General features: G+C 41.6%; 2 protein-coding genes across 2 annotated transcripts in view; both read right to left on the bottom strand.

Moving 5' to 3' along the window:
- Positions 1 to 6,060: 6,060 nt before the first annotated feature.
- Positions 6,061 to 6,724, bottom strand: LOC109970103 (natural killer cells antigen CD94-like). The gene is made up of 3 exons (XM_020617442.1): positions 6,548 to 6,724; positions 6,344 to 6,456; positions 6,061 to 6,275 (listed from the first exon to the last, which is right to left on the bottom strand). Exons 1-3 carry the CDS (start codon positions 6,719 to 6,721, stop codon positions 6,152 to 6,154), a joined length of 411 nt encoding a protein of 136 aa, XP_020473098.1. The 5' UTR covers positions 6,722 to 6,724; the 3' UTR covers positions 6,061 to 6,151.
- Positions 6,725 to 13,180: 6,456 nt separating this feature from the next.
- creb3l4 (cAMP responsive element binding protein 3-like 4) overlaps positions 13,181 to 18,085 on the bottom strand; it is a 9,606-nt gene continuing 4,701 nt past the window's right edge. Inside the window, exons 6-10 of the mRNA XM_020617452.1 lie at positions 17,733 to 17,839; positions 16,719 to 16,787; positions 15,954 to 16,038; positions 15,574 to 15,667; positions 13,181 to 15,005 (exon numbers count right to left, since the gene is read on the bottom strand). Coding sequence (XP_020473108.1) covers positions 14,680 to 15,005; positions 15,574 to 15,667; positions 15,954 to 16,038; positions 16,719 to 16,787; positions 17,733 to 17,839 — 681 coding nt within the window. The 3' untranslated portion in view covers positions 13,181 to 14,679. The remainder of the gene's footprint in view (positions 15,006 to 15,573; positions 15,668 to 15,953; positions 16,039 to 16,718; positions 16,788 to 17,732; positions 17,840 to 18,085) is intronic.

The raw sequence follows: 18,085 nt of genomic DNA, 5'->3' as shown, positions 1-18,085 counted from the left end.
TCAATTATTCAGCACAAAAGGAAGTGAATATTCAAAAAGCCATGGGTTTGCTCTCCATGTGCAGAGGAACAGTGATCAGCCAGTCTGACTGATGAGCTGTTTTTTATGAGTAAAGGCTCAGTTTCTCTCCAGTGTCACAATGGGAACATCTGCTGGCACGTGGATGAGTCTCACATTAGAAGTCCCATGTGAGCTCAGTAACCGACTGTCTTTCTTGTGGTGCTTCAATATGTTCTGACAATTTGTTGTTTTCTACAGAAACTAATATAAATGTCTACTGAAGCTTGCATTCAAGGGTTCAGCATCAACTAAATGTTTACATATGAGCCATTACTGTGGATCTCTTTAATGCCTCACACAGAGCATCAAAAGCTGAAACAAAAAAGGAGAATTTACAGCAGCAGGTATTCACAAACAGTCCAGGCTGTAAAGGCCTGCACCAGTGGTTTGCATCGAGCATTTAATACAAAACACTTTTCTTCACATCACAGCTCGCAAATGAAAACCGAACGCATCTTTGCTACAGTACTTTTACTGTTCTCATTTAACCTCATGCAACCTGGCAATTAAAAAAAAGAAATTCACTTTGCCTACTTATGAAACTTGCTCAAGTTGTGTAACATCAGGTGTGTAGGGACGTTTCAGCCCAACCCCAGCAGCCTGGTTCCAGACTTCTGACTCACTGGCCACATCTCTGATTTGTTCAGTGAGTCCAAAAGGCCTGATGCTGTGTTCCCTGAGAGCTGGCTCCTCGGTTAGAATCACAACGTGTAGGCGGTGTGAAGAAGCAGGATGGTGTCTTCCTGTCCCAAAATGACAGTGATAAATGTGAAACAAAAATGGCAACAAGAGTGCACGGATATACAGACTGCTGTCAGTTAGATTACAGAAACAGCGATTCTTTAAGTGGCAGTAGGTAACAATTAGAAACTAATTTTTCCTTTTACAAATGACAAGTTCAATTGAGAGCAAATGAAATGCACCGTTGCCAGGTTCAGTATAATCAGTCACACCTGGTCTGTATGGCCATGAGCTTATAATGCCAAGTCTGCCTCTCTACTGTTGCACTATATGTTTAGCTTTTATTATTAAGTGTGTGACCACACAGACATTTGCTGGGACATAGATGAACTTACACTAACTTTAATTCTGCATTTTATAGCTAAAGCCAGGCAGCCCTTTCTTGCTTTATTGTCCCGCCACCATGTTTCTCTGCACCCCTAGCATCTCACCGCAGGCTACAACTGAAAATGCCATCCTTTTATTCTATGGCACCACAAGGTCATGGAGCTGTTCAGCAGATTCATCAGGAAGGCCTTAAATACTACACGCAGGTTTAATAAACATGTTACCTACCCAGACCCTGACACAAGGCATGAATATAGATAAACCACAATGGAAAATCAACCAAATGAAAGTATTTTGAAAGCTCAACTGTGAGGTGGAAATCACTAATCACTTGATTCAAATCATGACTGACTGTGTAGCTCACTCACCTTTAGTTTCTAAACTTAGCAGTCACAACACAGTTCAAATGCACTTAAATCTGTACCAGAGTAGGTGAAGGCATCAGCATTCAGACAGCCTGGTGTGCAGCTCTGACTGAGGCTGACTTCAGGAAGGAATGAGTGTGTGATTGCAAATCAACCTTTTAACTGAATTAAAGTGAAGAATACTGAAAATAAAAATAAACAGTGGCGTCCTTTAGAAACAGGACCAGATCATTAATATTGTAACAGTAAACATAAACAGCCTGGTGGTTAGTGCTGTTGCCCCACAGCAAGAAGGTTCGGTGTTTGAGCCCCGGCCGACCCAGTGCCTTTCTGTGTGGAGTCTGCATGTTCTCCCTGTGCCTGCGTGGGTACTGCAACTTCCTCCCACAGTCCAGACATGCAGCTTAGGTTGACTGGTGACTCAACAAAATTGGCCATTATTCAGAAGGGCGTCCAACATAAAACATGTCAAGTTTAACGTGCGCATTGTCAGTTCGGTGGGAACTGATGATTTACTGTGGTTACCCCTAATGGGAACAGCCAGAAGAAGAAGAAACATAAACAACCCTTTAAATGCACTGTGCCATCACCTGTTCCTTGAGTGACACCCTCAGGTAGAATAGGTCACAGACACTCTTTACCAGAAACTGTTTAACATGAACATGATGACAGACTGAAGAAATGGCATTAATGGTCACTGGGAATGGAAGCAGGAGTCTGTCTGAGACTGCCAGAAAATATGCCCAGACATCTACAACTGCACAGTCTGAAAATGGTCTGCAACAAAGCATACAGCGCTGAAACATAACTAAGGTTACTTGACTTCACTATAAATACCTGTGTGCAGGAAAGAGCTCACTGGCTGTTTTGTTTCAGTATGGAAACTAATAAACACACCAGCATAACAAATATTACTCCCAGCATTAGCAGAGTGAAGGGAACAATAAGAGGAGGAAAGTGAAGATGTTTCACTGGGCTGCAGACTGAGAGGGAGAGACATCAAAGAGTTGTAATCACGCAGAGGAGACTCGCACTGCTGACTTCATTAACACCCAGAAGTCATTAACAGGAACCACACGGGACTCCAGCAAACACATAAAGACAACACAGACAAACGGACGTCAGCTCCTAAATGTCACTTCATCAGAGCAAGCTGCAGTCAGCCTGTGGGCTGATGAGAGAGAGGCGTGTGCATGAAGCCTCCTGCTCCCACCCAGAGAGCACACACAGAGAATAGTGATCTGGTCCATCATCATAGAGGAGCTTCGTGTGGTGAGAGCAAACACAAGATTATGAAGACAAACCATTCCTATAACTCAGGAAAAGCTTCATTGTGGCTCCTACTTTTAACACGGTATTTCCTACAGTCATTTGGGGTGTGTGGCGACTTAATTAGCTGTCTAACGCTTCATCCACAGAAGCTGCTGCTGTGCCTCATGGGAGCTGTAGTTGTTGAAATCAAAGTAATCCTTGTGCTGTCTTTGTTTAAACAAAGTCATTAAAGTGTGAATCAGAAACCAGAGGAACAGCAGCACTAACGAACGGGCACATCTCAGTGAGTCTGAGAGAAGAAACAGCTGCGTTGTGTGTGTGTTGGCTGCTGCCGACTGACTTTTATTGTGCTGGTCCATACTGAAATATTTGAACACTTGATGTTTAATTGTTCTGCACAAATTGTGTCGTAAACATTAACAGCTACTGGAGCCTTTTACTGGAAGGACAAATCAGTAAAGACAAATTCAGTTTTTTTGTTTTGTGTTGGTTTGGTTTTTTGTTGTTTGTTTGTTTGTTTTTGGTTAGTCCAACCAAATACCAAACATATTTTCTCAGTGAAAAAATCTAAAATTATGAGATGCAGATCAATGAAGCCTTTCTATGTTACAGTTATACTCTGATATGACATTCACCTGTGTGTGTGTATATATATTCTTTTTTCATTTGTCTTCTATACACACTGAGTTTGTCCATGCAGGTAGGTTACGCACACGCTGAAGTGTAATTTTTAAACCCAACTCTATGTCTGTTTTGGGACTATTACGTTCCCTGAGGGTCTACAGGATGGAAGGTTGAAATGACCGGCTGCAAGAAGAAAGCAGAAGGGGAAGCAGGGTCAAGGTTGCAATTAAAAGGATGGATTTATTAACCAACGACCAAACAGAACACAAAACACTACTCCTGGAGAGCTAAGCAAAGCTCCCTCCTTCCAGCCGGAGGAGTAAGCGACCTGCACACAACCTGGATGCTGCCAATAACAACAATCTCCCAGGACTACATGAGTCATAAGCAGGAACCACTAAACAGATCTAAAAGCCTTAATGTCATCAGTGTAAATGGGGAGTTTGAGGACAAAGATCACGCCGCTTCAGTCTGCGCTTCGCTTTTCACCTCGACGCCACAACAGATGATCTGACTCATCTCTCACACATTATGTGGGAAACTGATCAGTCCCACTGCTTCTGAGTGGAGTCACAGCACGAAACCCTCAGTAGTAACACCTGCCACATGAGAGCGGCAAAGCTGAGCAGCTCTTAAAACGTCTGCCTCTCTGAATATTACACATTTGCTTCCTCAAAACAAATTCAGAGAAAAAGGGTGAAACAGAAAAAACACATGTTGCACGTGTTGCTCGTTTTGTTGAATATTATTTTCCACAACTATTTCACAGTGAAGTTGTGTACACTTGCAAGAAGGTCCACAAGGAGACACTAAATCACTAAATATAAAGTGACATGATAAAAGGCAAGAAGACAGAAAAACAAGTGGGAATTGACTGATATGATATTTGAATGATGAGTAAAATGAAACAGGCAAAACAACCAGCTTAGGGGATAATTTTACTGAATATTAAAAATCATACAAACAGGATTCCCAGTCATGTCATTCAATCATTTTACTTTCTGTAGCTGAGACCAAAGTAAAAAATCTGCTAACTACCAAGTGGATAAAATCAGCAAAATGCATATAAAAGGATAAAATGAAAAGGGATAAGAAAAATAAATGGACAGTAGTGAAATATAATAAAACGCCCAGAGGAAAGCATGAAACTGAAATAGTGAAAATATGAAATGTTAACTGTGCACCAACTTTTCCTCCTCTTACTGAAATTCATGTGTGTCAGGAAAGCGTCAAACAAGTTAAATCAGCAACGACTGACAGAAACCGCCACCAAGCAAATAATAAGTCAAACCATGGAATCAAGCAGATAAGAGGCCGTGATCAAACAACGCTCGCCTCCATCTACAGATAGGAAATGGGTAAGTCAGGCATTAAGACAGAAACAGGGTGACCTCAGAACGATAACTTTACAATGTTTTTTACTCTTTTGAGAACCCCTGTATCTGCCCCACCCCCCGTCCTGACAGTTGAACCAACTTATCTGCACCCAACCACCATATCTTTGCCTTGCACCTCAGCTTTGGCCCCTGCACCCCTCTGAAATGTGTATCTCTGTTCTAAAGTTTGTATTCTGAGAAAACATGTCTTGACCTACGGTAGATGTGCAGGGTCCCCGAAGTCGCCGAAATCACCAAGCCACGTGCACAGGTTGCTCCTTATCACTGATCCACAGTCCCCCTCCACCGCAACCCAGTCTCTGCCCTGCCTCCTCCCCTGCCTGCTTCTTGGGGGTCACTACCCAACAGTACTACTTTACTTACATCATGTTTCCCCCTCCCCAGGTTTGGGTCCTGGTAACAGAGATCACTGTGAATGAGGACTGTCATAAGTAGGAAGATTTAATTAAATGAATGTTACTGTTCCAACTACTGGAATCTCTGCTGAGAAGTACATTCAAAACTGTTCCTCCCTCTCTGCTCTATGTCTCGGGCTGTTTAAATGAGGACAAGGCCTCCACACACAAAGACAAACAGGTCAGAGGACGCCATCGAGCTGATTGCAACAGACATTGGTTTTTATAACCAGCCCTGAAATTCTATATTGACGCATGTGGTCTTTGGTTAGTAGCTAATGATGATGTCGAAAGTCTCCTCATTTTGTGGTTTTCACCCAAACTGTGTGTTTGCGTCATTTATAAAAACACCACCTAAAAACATTGAAACCACATCTGGCAAACAGGAAATTGTAAATCACAAAGTTTGATTCTTGCCCAATACGACTTCCTGTTCCTGTCTGCAGCTGTGTCGGTGCTGACATTGCAAACACAATGACATCACGGATGTGCTGTAATAATAATGCTGTACTTCCTGACTTTGATTGAAGCTTCCTGGCATTTTCAAAGAGCAGTAGCTGAGGAAAAGTCAACAACGTGTGGCAGCATTTTTCTTTTCACCATAACAGACTACAACATGAATGTGCTGTGAGATAACTAGAACTTAACTGTTACCTTTACATCAAAACATATTTATTGTAAAATACAAGTGCCCTGATTAGCATCTTACTGTAAAGTAATGCATTACACTTACAGTACATTATACTTCTGTCTTACTTTTAACCCACACACAAAGCACATACACAACCAGTTTTGAGAAGTAACTCACATTCCAATTTACCAGTGAAAAATAAAATCCTTTGAAATCTTTGTTATTGACAAAATAAACCTCTGAAATAATGCAACAGACATCACCATAGCTTGATATTTATAACCTTACATGTAATTCATCCTGACTGTATCTAGAATCCTTCACGTCTGGCTGCAGTGTTTAAACAGACAGAGCCTTCTTTTTGCAGATCCATCGGTTCCTGTCGTCACAGCTCGCTGACCTCCACCCGGTCCTGTCGTCAGAGATCACACAGTGGCCGGTGACTGGAGCTTCTGCCCACAAGCTGAGGAGGAAACATGGTGGTTAGATCAAGGCTGGTGGATTTTATAAATCAGGGCTTGTGTCTCTCACCTTTCAATCAGATCACTTCCATCGACCCACTTCCATCTCCCATCTACAGCTCTCAGGCCGATCCAGTATCCATCAATGTCGTGATGGAACCAACTATTCTCTGTGACAAAATCCTGAGCACAACACGGAGACATGTGTCACATCCACACACTCAGTGTTTCATTTCATATATGGTGTCATACAAAGTCGCTCTTTCCTCTTTACCTTCTCCTCTTCATTAACTATAACAGGCAAATCTGAGTTGGTTCCACTGCAGTTTTCTCGGGCTTCATCCCAGGTTTTCAGATCAGGAGCCAAAGCATTATTAATATCATAGCAGTCAGACTGGAAGTCCAACCAGCCGTCTCCACAGAGTTGATTCTCCTTCCCTGAAACCATAAAGACCAAATGATAAATAAGACTGCTGCAGTGTGATTTTATTATCGGTTATCTGTGGATTGAGTTCATCTGAACGTGCCGTCATTTTCTTTGGGGGAGTGGCCGTCAGTGCTCCGCTGACCCTGAGTGATGCAGAGCTCATTCAGTTTCTTGATCTCTGCTTTCAGCTGCTGGTTTTCTGCAGCCAGGTTGACGTTGTTTGAATACATGACAGAGGTAACTGCAGTGACAGACAGGAAGGTGTGAAGGTCGTGTATATATACAACACATTTTATACATAGTAAAACTTTACCTCAGTCTGCCCCAGATCAAATTTCCTTCAGTGAACAAAGTGGGCTGAGTTTTAGTTGAATCAGGACCTCTGGTATTTGGAGCAAGTGGTTTTTTTTTTACAATGAGGTGTAAATAAATTTAGATGCAAGTAAAATGTATTTTCATTATGTCTACTGAGCATCTGTGGCAGAATAAGTTCCAGCTTTTCTGTTTTCAGCATTAATTAGCTGCCAGTTAAACTTGTTTCTGACTTCTCAACCTAGGTTTTTCTTTCATTTATTTATAATTTGAATACCTTTAAAAAGTTGAACAGTAAACGTGAATACATTTACTTGCAGTTTGAAAGGATTTAATAAGGGAATTCAGTTCTGGAATTAAATTGAATGAAATGCTAAAACCTCAACGCCAGTTTTAAAAGCCAAAAGTTAAGTCAGTTTTCCCTTTGTGCATGTTTAATGTTTCAAAAGAGGTGCATCAAGACTATTTCTTAAAAATGAACTGTGTCCCTTAATCTTCATTTATGCTCCTAAAAAGCTGAAAAGATGACGCCTGCTTATATTAGCTTCAGATCTTTACCAGGGCCGGAGTGAACAGAAGGAGGGACGACAACAAACACCGACTGTCAAAGGGCACATACCAGAAACAGATTGTTGTTCTCAGACACACAACAACAACAACAACAACAAGCTAAGAAAACAGCTCAGGTTTTAACCAACATCCACATAATACCAGAAACAGATTGTTGTTCTCAGACAAACAACAACAACAAGCTAAGCTAAACAGCTCAGGTTTAAACCGACATCCACATAAGAGGAACTCACAGTAGATCCGAAAAGCCATGATCAGTATCAGGCAGCACACTGCTAGTGTTGGAAGAGTTTGAGTGAAGGAGGGAAACTTCTGACCTGGAGGGAAAAGAGCAACTCAGTTACAACAGCTCAGTGATGAGAGGCTGTTTGTATACATGCATGCTACCCTATTTATACCACGACTGATAAATAAACCTCATGCTTAACAATGTCACGTTTGTGCATTGTCCTCAGAATGCACCTGAGGTGGCTTCAGCTTCTTCCACATCAGAAACTGCTGAGTTAACATAGTAAGCTTCTTCTTCGAGTCTTTCTAAAAGAAGTACAGAACAAATGCAAGTTAAATTAATTATTTGCTGATTCACTGCCAATATTTTACAAAATATGGACTTTACAATCAATTTCATTTTTCTGTCAGTCATGTAAACATTTTTAAATATAAACTTAAACAAACCTTATCAGAAAGCATCTCACCTGCAGACAGGGAAACATTTGGATTTTTGAAGGTAACAACCAGCCCCCGAGTTTCTCTCTTCATCCTGAACAAAGCATCAAGTTCACCTGCACTCTTATATGATGGCTGAAAGGGAAATGCCACCGTGTGCAGTGTACCAGTTTTAGACGTCACTGGGGATTGTGGTTTTAGTTCTGTTTTAGATGTGTTTTGAAGTCGTGACAGATTCGTTAGGTCAACAGCTGATGTCAGCTTGTTCTAGTGGAAAACCTTTGACTCTAATGACTTTAATGCACTTTGTGCATCTGACACATCTAATGCTGTTGCACGTCACCTTCCATCCTTCTGAAACCAAAGACCCATCTGACAAACACAAACCCACTTTTTAATGCACATAACATGTCATAACATGCCCCCGCGACCCGGTCCCAGATAAGCGGAAGAAAATGGATGGATGGCTGTGCTTTATAATAACAATGATAATGTTGCTCCTCCTGATTGGTTTAAGTTTAGTGACATTTTCAAGGAGAAATTTGCAAAAGTCAACAACAACAACAACGTGCGGTAGCACTTTTATTAACTGTAACAGACTAAAACATGACTTTGCTTCTAGACAGGTAACACTGAACTGAAATCTTTACAGTAGAACACTTCAGTCAATCAAATGACTGATTGATTAAACAGAATATAACATCCTCAGTAGCATCTCATGTGAAGGGATGCAGCTCCCTCTGTTGGCCAATCAACTACAACTACATAGTACTGCATGTTTCAGAAAGGAAGGAAGAAGCTGAGCAGGCTTGTTGTTCCCTTTCATGAATCTGCTGATACACAAACTGTCAACATTGCATCTCTAACAAAGTAAAAACACATACAAATGATCAAAAAGTACCAGTCTGGTTCCCCTTTAGACCAGCCACTGTATTTTTCTAACTATTGCAGTCAGACTGATAGCACCTCCAGTATATATTTTCTGATATCTAACATATACATTACATTTGTGTTTTGTTCTCAGCTACACACAAAGCACATACACAAACAGCTCTGGAAGATAACTCAGATTATTTTTCCCCCTTTGGTCGTGAAAAAATACCCTTTAATCCTTCAAGTCTGGCTGCAGTGTTTAAACAGACAGAGCCTTCTTTTGGCAGATCCATCGGTTCCTGTGGCCACAGCTCACTGACCTCCATCCAGTCGTCTGGTCAGAAATCACACAGTGACAGGTGGTTGGAGCATCTGTCCAAGAGCTGGGGGGGAAACATCATGGTTAGGTCAAATTTTATAATTTTGTGTTTAAGATCGTATCTCTCACCTTTCATTTAAATTACTTCCATCTACCCACTTCATTCTCCCTTCTTCAGCTCCCAGGCCAGTCCAGTTTCCAATGATTCCACCTGAGGACAGACTCTTTCCAGTGACGAATCCCCGAAGGCAACACAGAGACACTTGTCAGAGATATTTTAACACCATAAACACACTGTGATCTACAGACTCACTGTGTTCAGACCGACAGGAAATGACTTTTCATTTCATACAGTGCCTTGCGAAAGTATTCGGCCCCCTTGAACTTTGCGACCTTTTGCCACATTTCAGGCTTCAAACATAAAGATATAAAACTGTAATTTTTTGTGAAGAATCAACAACAAGTGGGACACAATCATGAAGTGGAACGAAATTTATTGGATATTTCAAACTTTTTTAACAAATAAAAAACTGAAAAATTGGCCGTGCAAAATTATTCAGCCCCCTTAAGTTAATACTTGGTAGCGCCACCTTTTGCTGCGATTACAGCTGTAAGTCACTTGGGGTATTCACAAAAAATTACAGTTTTATATCTTTGTTTGAAGCCTGAAATGTGGCAAAAGGTAGCAAAGTTCAAGGGGGCCGAATACTTTCGCAAGGCACTGTATATGGTATCACATAAATTCACATTACGTTCTCCTATTCATTAGCTATGACAGCCAAGTCTGACCTCTTCCTTCTGCAGTCTTCTTGAGCTGTAGCCAGCCGAACTCCACTGAGCTCGAGTGATGCTGAGCTCAGTCCAGCTTGCCTCATTGTTCTGTATTTGTTCTGTTAAGTTGCTCCTCTGTGTCGCAGCCTGGTATCCTGGAGTGACTAGAGGAGACCTGAAGGCCACTGTGGACAGCTTCTGGTTTTTTGCAGTTGACTTGGCCATTCTAACACCTGGATATGTTTATTTGTGAACCATTCCATTGTAGATTTTGCTTTATGTTTTGGATCATTGTCTTGTTGGAAGACAAATCTCCATCCCAGTCTCAGGTCTTTTGCAGACTCCATCAGGTACGCAGTTGCCTGTTGACATCACCTGTTTCAAGTGGAATCATCATTTCATTGTTTTACCTCATTACTGGCTCTGAAATGTAACTGACACAGCTTGTTTTGGAACATGTTGCAGTATCAGGATTGAAGTGAGTGTTTATTTTGAACCACAAATAAAACTGAGGTCTCATATCAAATAATGTGCTGCTGTATTGTTTTCAGTGTAACACAGGACACAGATGGTCTACACATCACTATTTTTAGTTTTAGTTTTGATTTTACAAACCATCCCAATGTTTGCTAATTTGGGGTTGTATATTCATTGTCTGAGCTGAGCTGGTTGTTGCGGTCTGTCCGGTTGGACCTGGCAGCTTCTGGTTGTCTGGTTGTCTGCAGTCAGCTTGGTGCTGTTTTCAGACATGACAGAGGTAACTACAGAGACAGACACAGGAAGGTGTCGGGGTGTGATAGTTTGTTGAAAGGCAAGTTTGGTTATGTGTAACACATCATACAGATTAAAACAATGGAGCTGACCAATCAGAGCAGACGGGGCTTTTAGGGAGTGGGGGCCAGGAGTTAAAGCACAGTGTGTTCACAATGGGACGCCCTGTGCGCCCTGAGGACACTAATGAACTTTATGAATGTACAAAGGTGTAAACATCTTCTAGCGGAACCTTTAAATAACAATATCAACCTGACAATGAGTATAATTTGTGACCTTTAAGAGTTAACCAGTCCAACATTCCAGGCACTGGTTCTAATAATGAAACCCAAACAATGAACTGCAGTGCTGTGCACGTTGATAGGCAATGATCAATACATCACACAGTCTCTATTGATTGTTCCTTTTTAATAAAGTAAAACTGAAATCAAGCCTGTGAGCAGATGAATAAAGGTCTCATAAACACTACAGAGCTGTTAGATGGGTGTTTTGGTGTGGTCTTTGTGCCTGGGCCCTATAAATGTGAAAGGTGGTTTCTGCAGCACAGGATAACAAAACAGCTGCATTACAAGCTGAAGTCAAGACAAAGCTCCCAGTTTCATTCTATTAACAGAACAGAATAAATAAATCGAATCCACTTAGTAAAGCAGACGATTAACGATCCATTCAGAAGAATTTTTGTTTACAATAAAAAAACTGAGTTCAATTAGATTCACAAATGTTCCCAACAAAGATCATTCAAACTCAAACTACCCAACATTATTTACAAAAAGCCAAAGAGTTTTCTTCCATAACACACACCTCGCAGAGCACGTGGCTGATGAAACGCCCGCCATGATTAAAAAGGAGCCGCAGCTACAGAGCGAGTCCACTGCATACAGTAGGAACGAGGCCACAAAAGCTGAGAAGCAGAAGTCAGATGATGGAAACGTTTCTCCGGAGTGAAATGGCCCTTTAAAACTACAAGGTTATGGAAATAACACCTGCTACCAGCCCAGGTAAATCCAACAAAATCAACTTCCATAGGCAAACATCAGTCTGTTAAAAAAAAATCACTCTCTTTGGCAACTGTAAAAATTAACCAACATGTTGGCAGTGCTGGCAACTAAGGTGCAGCCACCTCAGATCAAACATAGGATATTTTAGATTTACTGCACTGTCAAGAGCTGCCACTAATAATTATTTTCATTATTGACTGTTTCAGCGATTGACAGGCTGTATAAGAGTAATAGTTACTCTCCAGTATAACATTGCTGAACAAATCTTTGTGAATGATGGTTTACTGTATCTGTGATGTTTATGCTCATCTGTGTTGTGTTCGGGTTTAACGTACTCGCCTGACAACTGCCAGAAACACAACAAGAATTTCAGTAAGGACAATAAACTTGAAACCAGAGGTGGGAGTTAAGTCACACATGTGCAAGTCTCAAGCAAGCCCCAAGTTACTGTGGTGAGAATCAAGCAAGTCAAGTCGAGTCCCTACTACATGTCAAGCAAGTCACAAAATTCTGACAATCTGCTAATGTTATGGGAATTTCACGTATTTAAGTGCTAACCAGCACTGAAACATTCACAAACCTCCTCTGATTAACTGTGCATTCATAAGCTAAAACAAACTCTTAGCTATTAAATTAAAAAAAAGGCCTTTGATGGCAGTCAGAAACTCTTCTCAGTAAAATACAAAATCGATCCAAAGTCACATCTAACAGCTTTAGCTCTCTAGTTAATTCAAAAACAAAATGTAACTTCTGAATATCTAGAAAAATGCAAATATTTCATTAAAAAGTGAAGGAATTTCAAGTTGCCTGTCTCAAGTCATGAATGTCAAGTCAAAGATGAGTCCTTTTACCAATGTTGGTCAAGCAAGTCTTAGTTTTGCGTTTTAAGTCCCACTTGAGTCAAGTCATGTAACTTGGGTCCTCCACCTCTGATTGAAGTTGAAATTAGTTGTTGGTGAACTGGAGTCAGTACAGACCAGCTCATTGTGAATAAGAAAGAAATATCAAATTAACTGGATCTATCTCAGGTAAGCTGGGAACTCAACAGGGAGGAGACAGTGGTGCAGTGGGTAGAGCAGTCATCTCCCAACCAGAAAGTTAAAGGTTTGAATCTCGGTGCCTCCAGTCAAAGTGTCCTTGGGCAAGACACTGAACTCTGCCCCCGATGGTTAGAGCCATCAGTTGAATTGGCGCTGCAGATGGCTGCTGTCGGTTCTATACCGGAAACAAATTCCTTGTGTAACATACTTGGCCAATAAAGGTGATTATCCATATCCAGGAGGTTCATGATGACAGACTCATCCAAAGGCTTCTTCACAAACATTTTAACTGGACATAGAAAGCTTTGGGAACCACTGGTCTTGGGAAAGTGCAATTCAGTTTTTTAAGACCAACACTCCAGCTTACACTGTGGATCTACAAAGCTCCAAATAACCCTTAAAGAAGAAGCACTTCGACTGCTTTATGTCCCACTAGGAGAAAAGAGCACAAGCTCACACTACTAGTAATTTGTCATCAAGACAAGTTACTTTAATTCCTTAATATTTAAGTTAATGCAGCATGGCACACCAAAATCTAGTCAGGTCACCTCCATACGGGGAACCTGTGGTGTTCTTCCTCTGTGGTGGTGGGACAGAGACCCTGCTGCTCTGCCTGAGTCCATGTGGAGGCAAACTCAGCTTCATGTGTGATTGTTGGGACATTTTTCTAATATTCCCTGAGCATTTAGCATCATTTTTATATCTTTCATAGTCCGCATGTCCCCTTTTCACATTGTGCATGTGCTGTATGTCTACTGGATCTCAGTGAGGAGTGGAATGGGGGAAAGTTCAACAGAACAGTCCCGCACAGCCTCATGTCTCCCCTTGGGATGAGATGCTGTTTGAATAACGTCTTGTTAGCTGTTAGACAGAAGACGTATAGAATAACAGCGGGTGACAGGCTTAGTCAGACACTGTGTGTAGCATCACCTACATGGTGGGAAGATGTAAACAAGGCTGGTCTCACAGAAACCTAAGAGGAGCTTACATCATGTTACTTAGTGGGGCATTTCAACTTAGGGAGGTGTGCCTGAAACTTGAGATGTTACAGGAGTATTAAAAGCTAACTAGTCTTTGTTCACTCTGTGTTGCCCTCCTCACACAAGGTTCCAACATTTAATCCAGATATTACATTTCTGATGAAAGAAAAAAAGAGAGATGTCTGTACATGTCTTTCTCCCAACAGCGATAAACACAAAATATTCAGGCTCCAGCTCAAAGTTAAAGGCAGAAGTTCTGATTAGCCTGTCATGATGTCATGTTTGTCCCGTTGATATGCAAGCTTTGTTGTACAGATACAAGCTCTGAGATGGTTCAGTTTAGCCCAAAAGTTGCTGCAAAAGTAGGTCCACATGCCTCAGCCACAGCTGCTAACGTCTGCGTTTACCTTCAGTTAGACTCAGAGACAACTCTGCTGTCACTACGCTTCATATTTGCCATACAAACTCTCAGCATTTTTCTGAGATGGCAAACAATTTTTTGAAACAAAACTAAATGTAGTGTAAGGTTAAATAAAGGTTTTATTGTGGTGAAGGGCTGAGTAGGAATGTGGCCTCTCCGTTAGGATCCTCTCATGTGTCTTCATACAGTATCTTTGTGTAAGACACCGAAGCCGAAGTCCAGTTACTGTGGCAGAAAGCATCAGTGAAACCCGCCTGTCTACATCTCATCAGCATGTGCAGATTTGGCCGGCTCATGACTTCCTTTTCCTGCCTTCGACCTTACACCAAGGGCCAGTGGGTCAGTCTGTCCGGCGACAAGAGCTGAGCTGTTCCCTGACTGGGTCCCCCCTTGGGCTATACTGTCAAAGGCTGTATTTTCAGGGTTTTCTATTGGTTCTTGGGGCACAGTGGCGCCCTCTGGAGGTCCTGATTGGCCAAGATCAGAGGACAGCGGCGAGGAGCCAGACTGGACAGCCGGACTCTCGACCTCGTCCGCTGTTGGCTGTGAGGACGAGGGGTCTGTCAGGATGTTTCTGGAAATAACTAGAAACATGAGGAAATACATTATTTCTACAGTGTCTCTACTGCATCAGATGTACCACAACATATCAAATACCTCACTGGGTTATGTGTTGGATCTGGCAAGTGACGAATTCAGATTTGGATCTTTTGTTTGTGTGTGCTGGTACTTGTCTGACCTGATCTACATTGTCCAGACTATCATGTTTACTTAATGATCTCTGGTTGTGAGATGTGCTTTGTAAATGCACTTAGTCATTATTATTATTATTATTACATTATAAAGAAGTGGAACAGTGTTTGCCCGTTTCTGTTATAATGCTCGTCAGTATTGTCAACATAAACAGGCTTCACAAACCTCCCATACACAAGTTAATTAAAATAATTTGGAAAACACTTCATTTGCTTGTTTATTCACTTTCTTAATTTGTTCATGCCGTTTTCCCATAGTCTGGTAAATCTGAAAAAACTTCCAGATCCTCAAATTTCCTGACGTTTCATAAGTTCAGCAACCAGCTGTCACTCTGACTGAGCAGTCTGCTTCAGTGGAGTAAACCTCTTACACAGCAGGAAGTGATGCTGAGGGACTCACCTCCTCTGGGTCTGTAGTCGTCGTCTGTAGACAAGTGGCGGTTGAACGGACTGAAGCTCGGCAAGATGATCAGACCCAGAGAGATCAGAATAATCTGCCAACACACACACAAAATCTGATGTACACTATAGGAACAGGCTCCAAGTTTATAAGAAATAAGAAATCTGTATTTTTCTGTCTGAACCAAAAACAGTCACATAACACCTGGTCATATGTGACATTTATTTTCACTGCTTCAATCAGCTGATTTTTCTTTTTATTTACTAAGAGACAGTATCAGCTGATTTGTGAAGAAACAGAACCACTGAGAAGAATCGGAGCTAGAAGTAAAATATAAACACACACATACACACACTCAAACAGCAGTGAGTGTTTCCTACCAGTAAGCAGGTGCTGGTCTGTGCTCCTTTACTGGCCGTCTGTTTGATCAGGGACTGGAGCTGTCGGAGCTGAGCCAGCAGAGACCTGAGGAGCAGGAACACAGTCCAGTTCACCAACCTCATCATTCCCCAGCTCTATCAGCAATAATCTGAGCTCAGCCATGTCAAAGCCAATGAACCTCTGCACCCTGATTGGGATTAAAGTACTGACTGAAAACAGGTAAGAAAACCTGCTGAATTAAGATGGACTGTTTGATTTGACATGTTTGCTTTTACACCACAACATCTGAACTAAACCATGAGCCTGTTCCTCTGTTCTAATAGCTGAGCTTGTCAGCAGCACAGTGACATGGTGCTGTTTGATGTACTAAAAAATTTTAATCATCATAATTATAGACTGACAGGGGGAGATATAAAAGGATGTCACACTGGAGCTCGGTTTGAGTCTAAAACGCAAGTTATTCCTTCATGTTTACCAGTGCAGCCCCTGCAGATGAAGCAACAGCGCCCTCTGCTGCAAGAAACACTGCTGTCTAAAATGCTAAAGCAGCAAAACACTGAGGTGTTGTTTTGACTTAACTGATTTTTTCTGTTACTTCTTATAGGAAAACCTAACCTGAAGCTTTTCTTATGATAATCATCAACATATAAAAGGCTGTAAATGTGCAATGATGAGGTAAATGTGATCCTGTGGCTCTGAATCCTTAGGTTTCTTCATTGATCAGCGAGCACGCCACTCATGGTAATAAATGTGGTTGGTCGTACATATTATGTTTCTCTAGCCGCTCCACCGTCCTTTGCAGCTCCTTGTTCTGCACGGAGCAGGCTGCTGCCCTGTGAACACACACACACAAATATGTATTAATGTAACTGTGAGTGACTTTCAATAAAAATGTCCCCTGCTGTCCCCCTCGGCATCTTGAGACAATAACAGGTTAACAAAGCTGTGGCCCAGCAGACAGAGCAGGTCCATGTGTGCATGACTGCGCGAGCGCATACATGTAATTGTAAAGTGCTTTGTTTGCTGCGGTACAAAAGTGCTATATGAGAGCAGTCCATTTATCGTTCATGCAACTTGAAGTTTCTTCTGCAGAAACTCTGGGCCTCAGGCAAGAACCCGTCATGCAGGCGGGTTCTTTCTTATGTGGCGTTCACCATTTTTCTCATACTTTGAATTTTCTCTGAGGTACAAAGGAAACTGAGGAGTGGTCCAGACTCACTGGTTTAACTGAAGAACTGGTTTCATTAAAAATATAAAGTATAGAAAAGTATATAAAGTAGAGAACAAACAATGCTAAGGAATGTCCTGTTTGCCATCATCATCACGCTGCCATGATGTTTCAGAGCTTCTAGCTGTCGGTATAAAAGCCTCAGGACTGCGTCCAGTCTCCGCCTCTGTTCTAACGCCTGACAGTGGATCATCACCGACAGCAGCTGGAACATTCTCTGCTCTAACATCTGAGTGGCTGTCGGCCCCTCGACACCGCACATCTTAGTCATGGAGTGATTTGTTTGGCACAGATTTTTGCTAGCGTCTGACTTTATGGAGCATGAACGTTCTCTCATCACTGACATATGAACTGTTAACATTTTCTAACACGACACTGACTCTGGTCCAGTTGTTCTGCTTTAGTTTGATGATTTCTGACGTGAAGCTCTACACTGTCAGACTCAACTTTTTTGCTCTTGTAGCGAGGAGAAGTCTGAAATACAGGACACAAATAGAAAAATGTTATGGTATGAGGCCCCGTGTCTCATGTAAGTCTAGCTAGTCTATACCTGCTCTCCAGTCCGTCAACGTACTCCTTCCTCCTGCGGCGGCTGTCCTGAGCAGACTGCTTGTTGCGAATTTTCCTCCGAACCTTCTTCAGGATTCTTTCCTCAGCCTGCAAATGGTGTGATAGTAATTTACTATCTTTGAATTTGGAGAAAACCAAATATATGGTATTTGGGAATCCTAGACTAGATAATAAACTTCAAATGAAAATTGGGGGAGCTAATATAGAACGAGTATATAAAATCAAATTTCTAGGTGTCATAGTTGATGACAAATTCTCCTGGAAATCTCATATCAGATATGTTCAGCATAAAATAGCTAAAAATATATCGATATTGGCAAGGGTTAGATATAT

Source organism: Monopterus albus, unplaced genomic scaffold (assembly GCF_001952655.1).
Source record: "Monopterus albus unplaced genomic scaffold, M_albus_1.0 scaffold189.1, whole genome shotgun sequence".
Classification (NCBI taxonomy): Eukaryota; Metazoa; Chordata; class Actinopteri; order Synbranchiformes; family Synbranchidae; genus Monopterus; species Monopterus albus.
The sequence above is the reverse complement of the archived record's forward strand: the minus strand, read 5'-3'. Positions and strand labels throughout refer to the sequence as shown.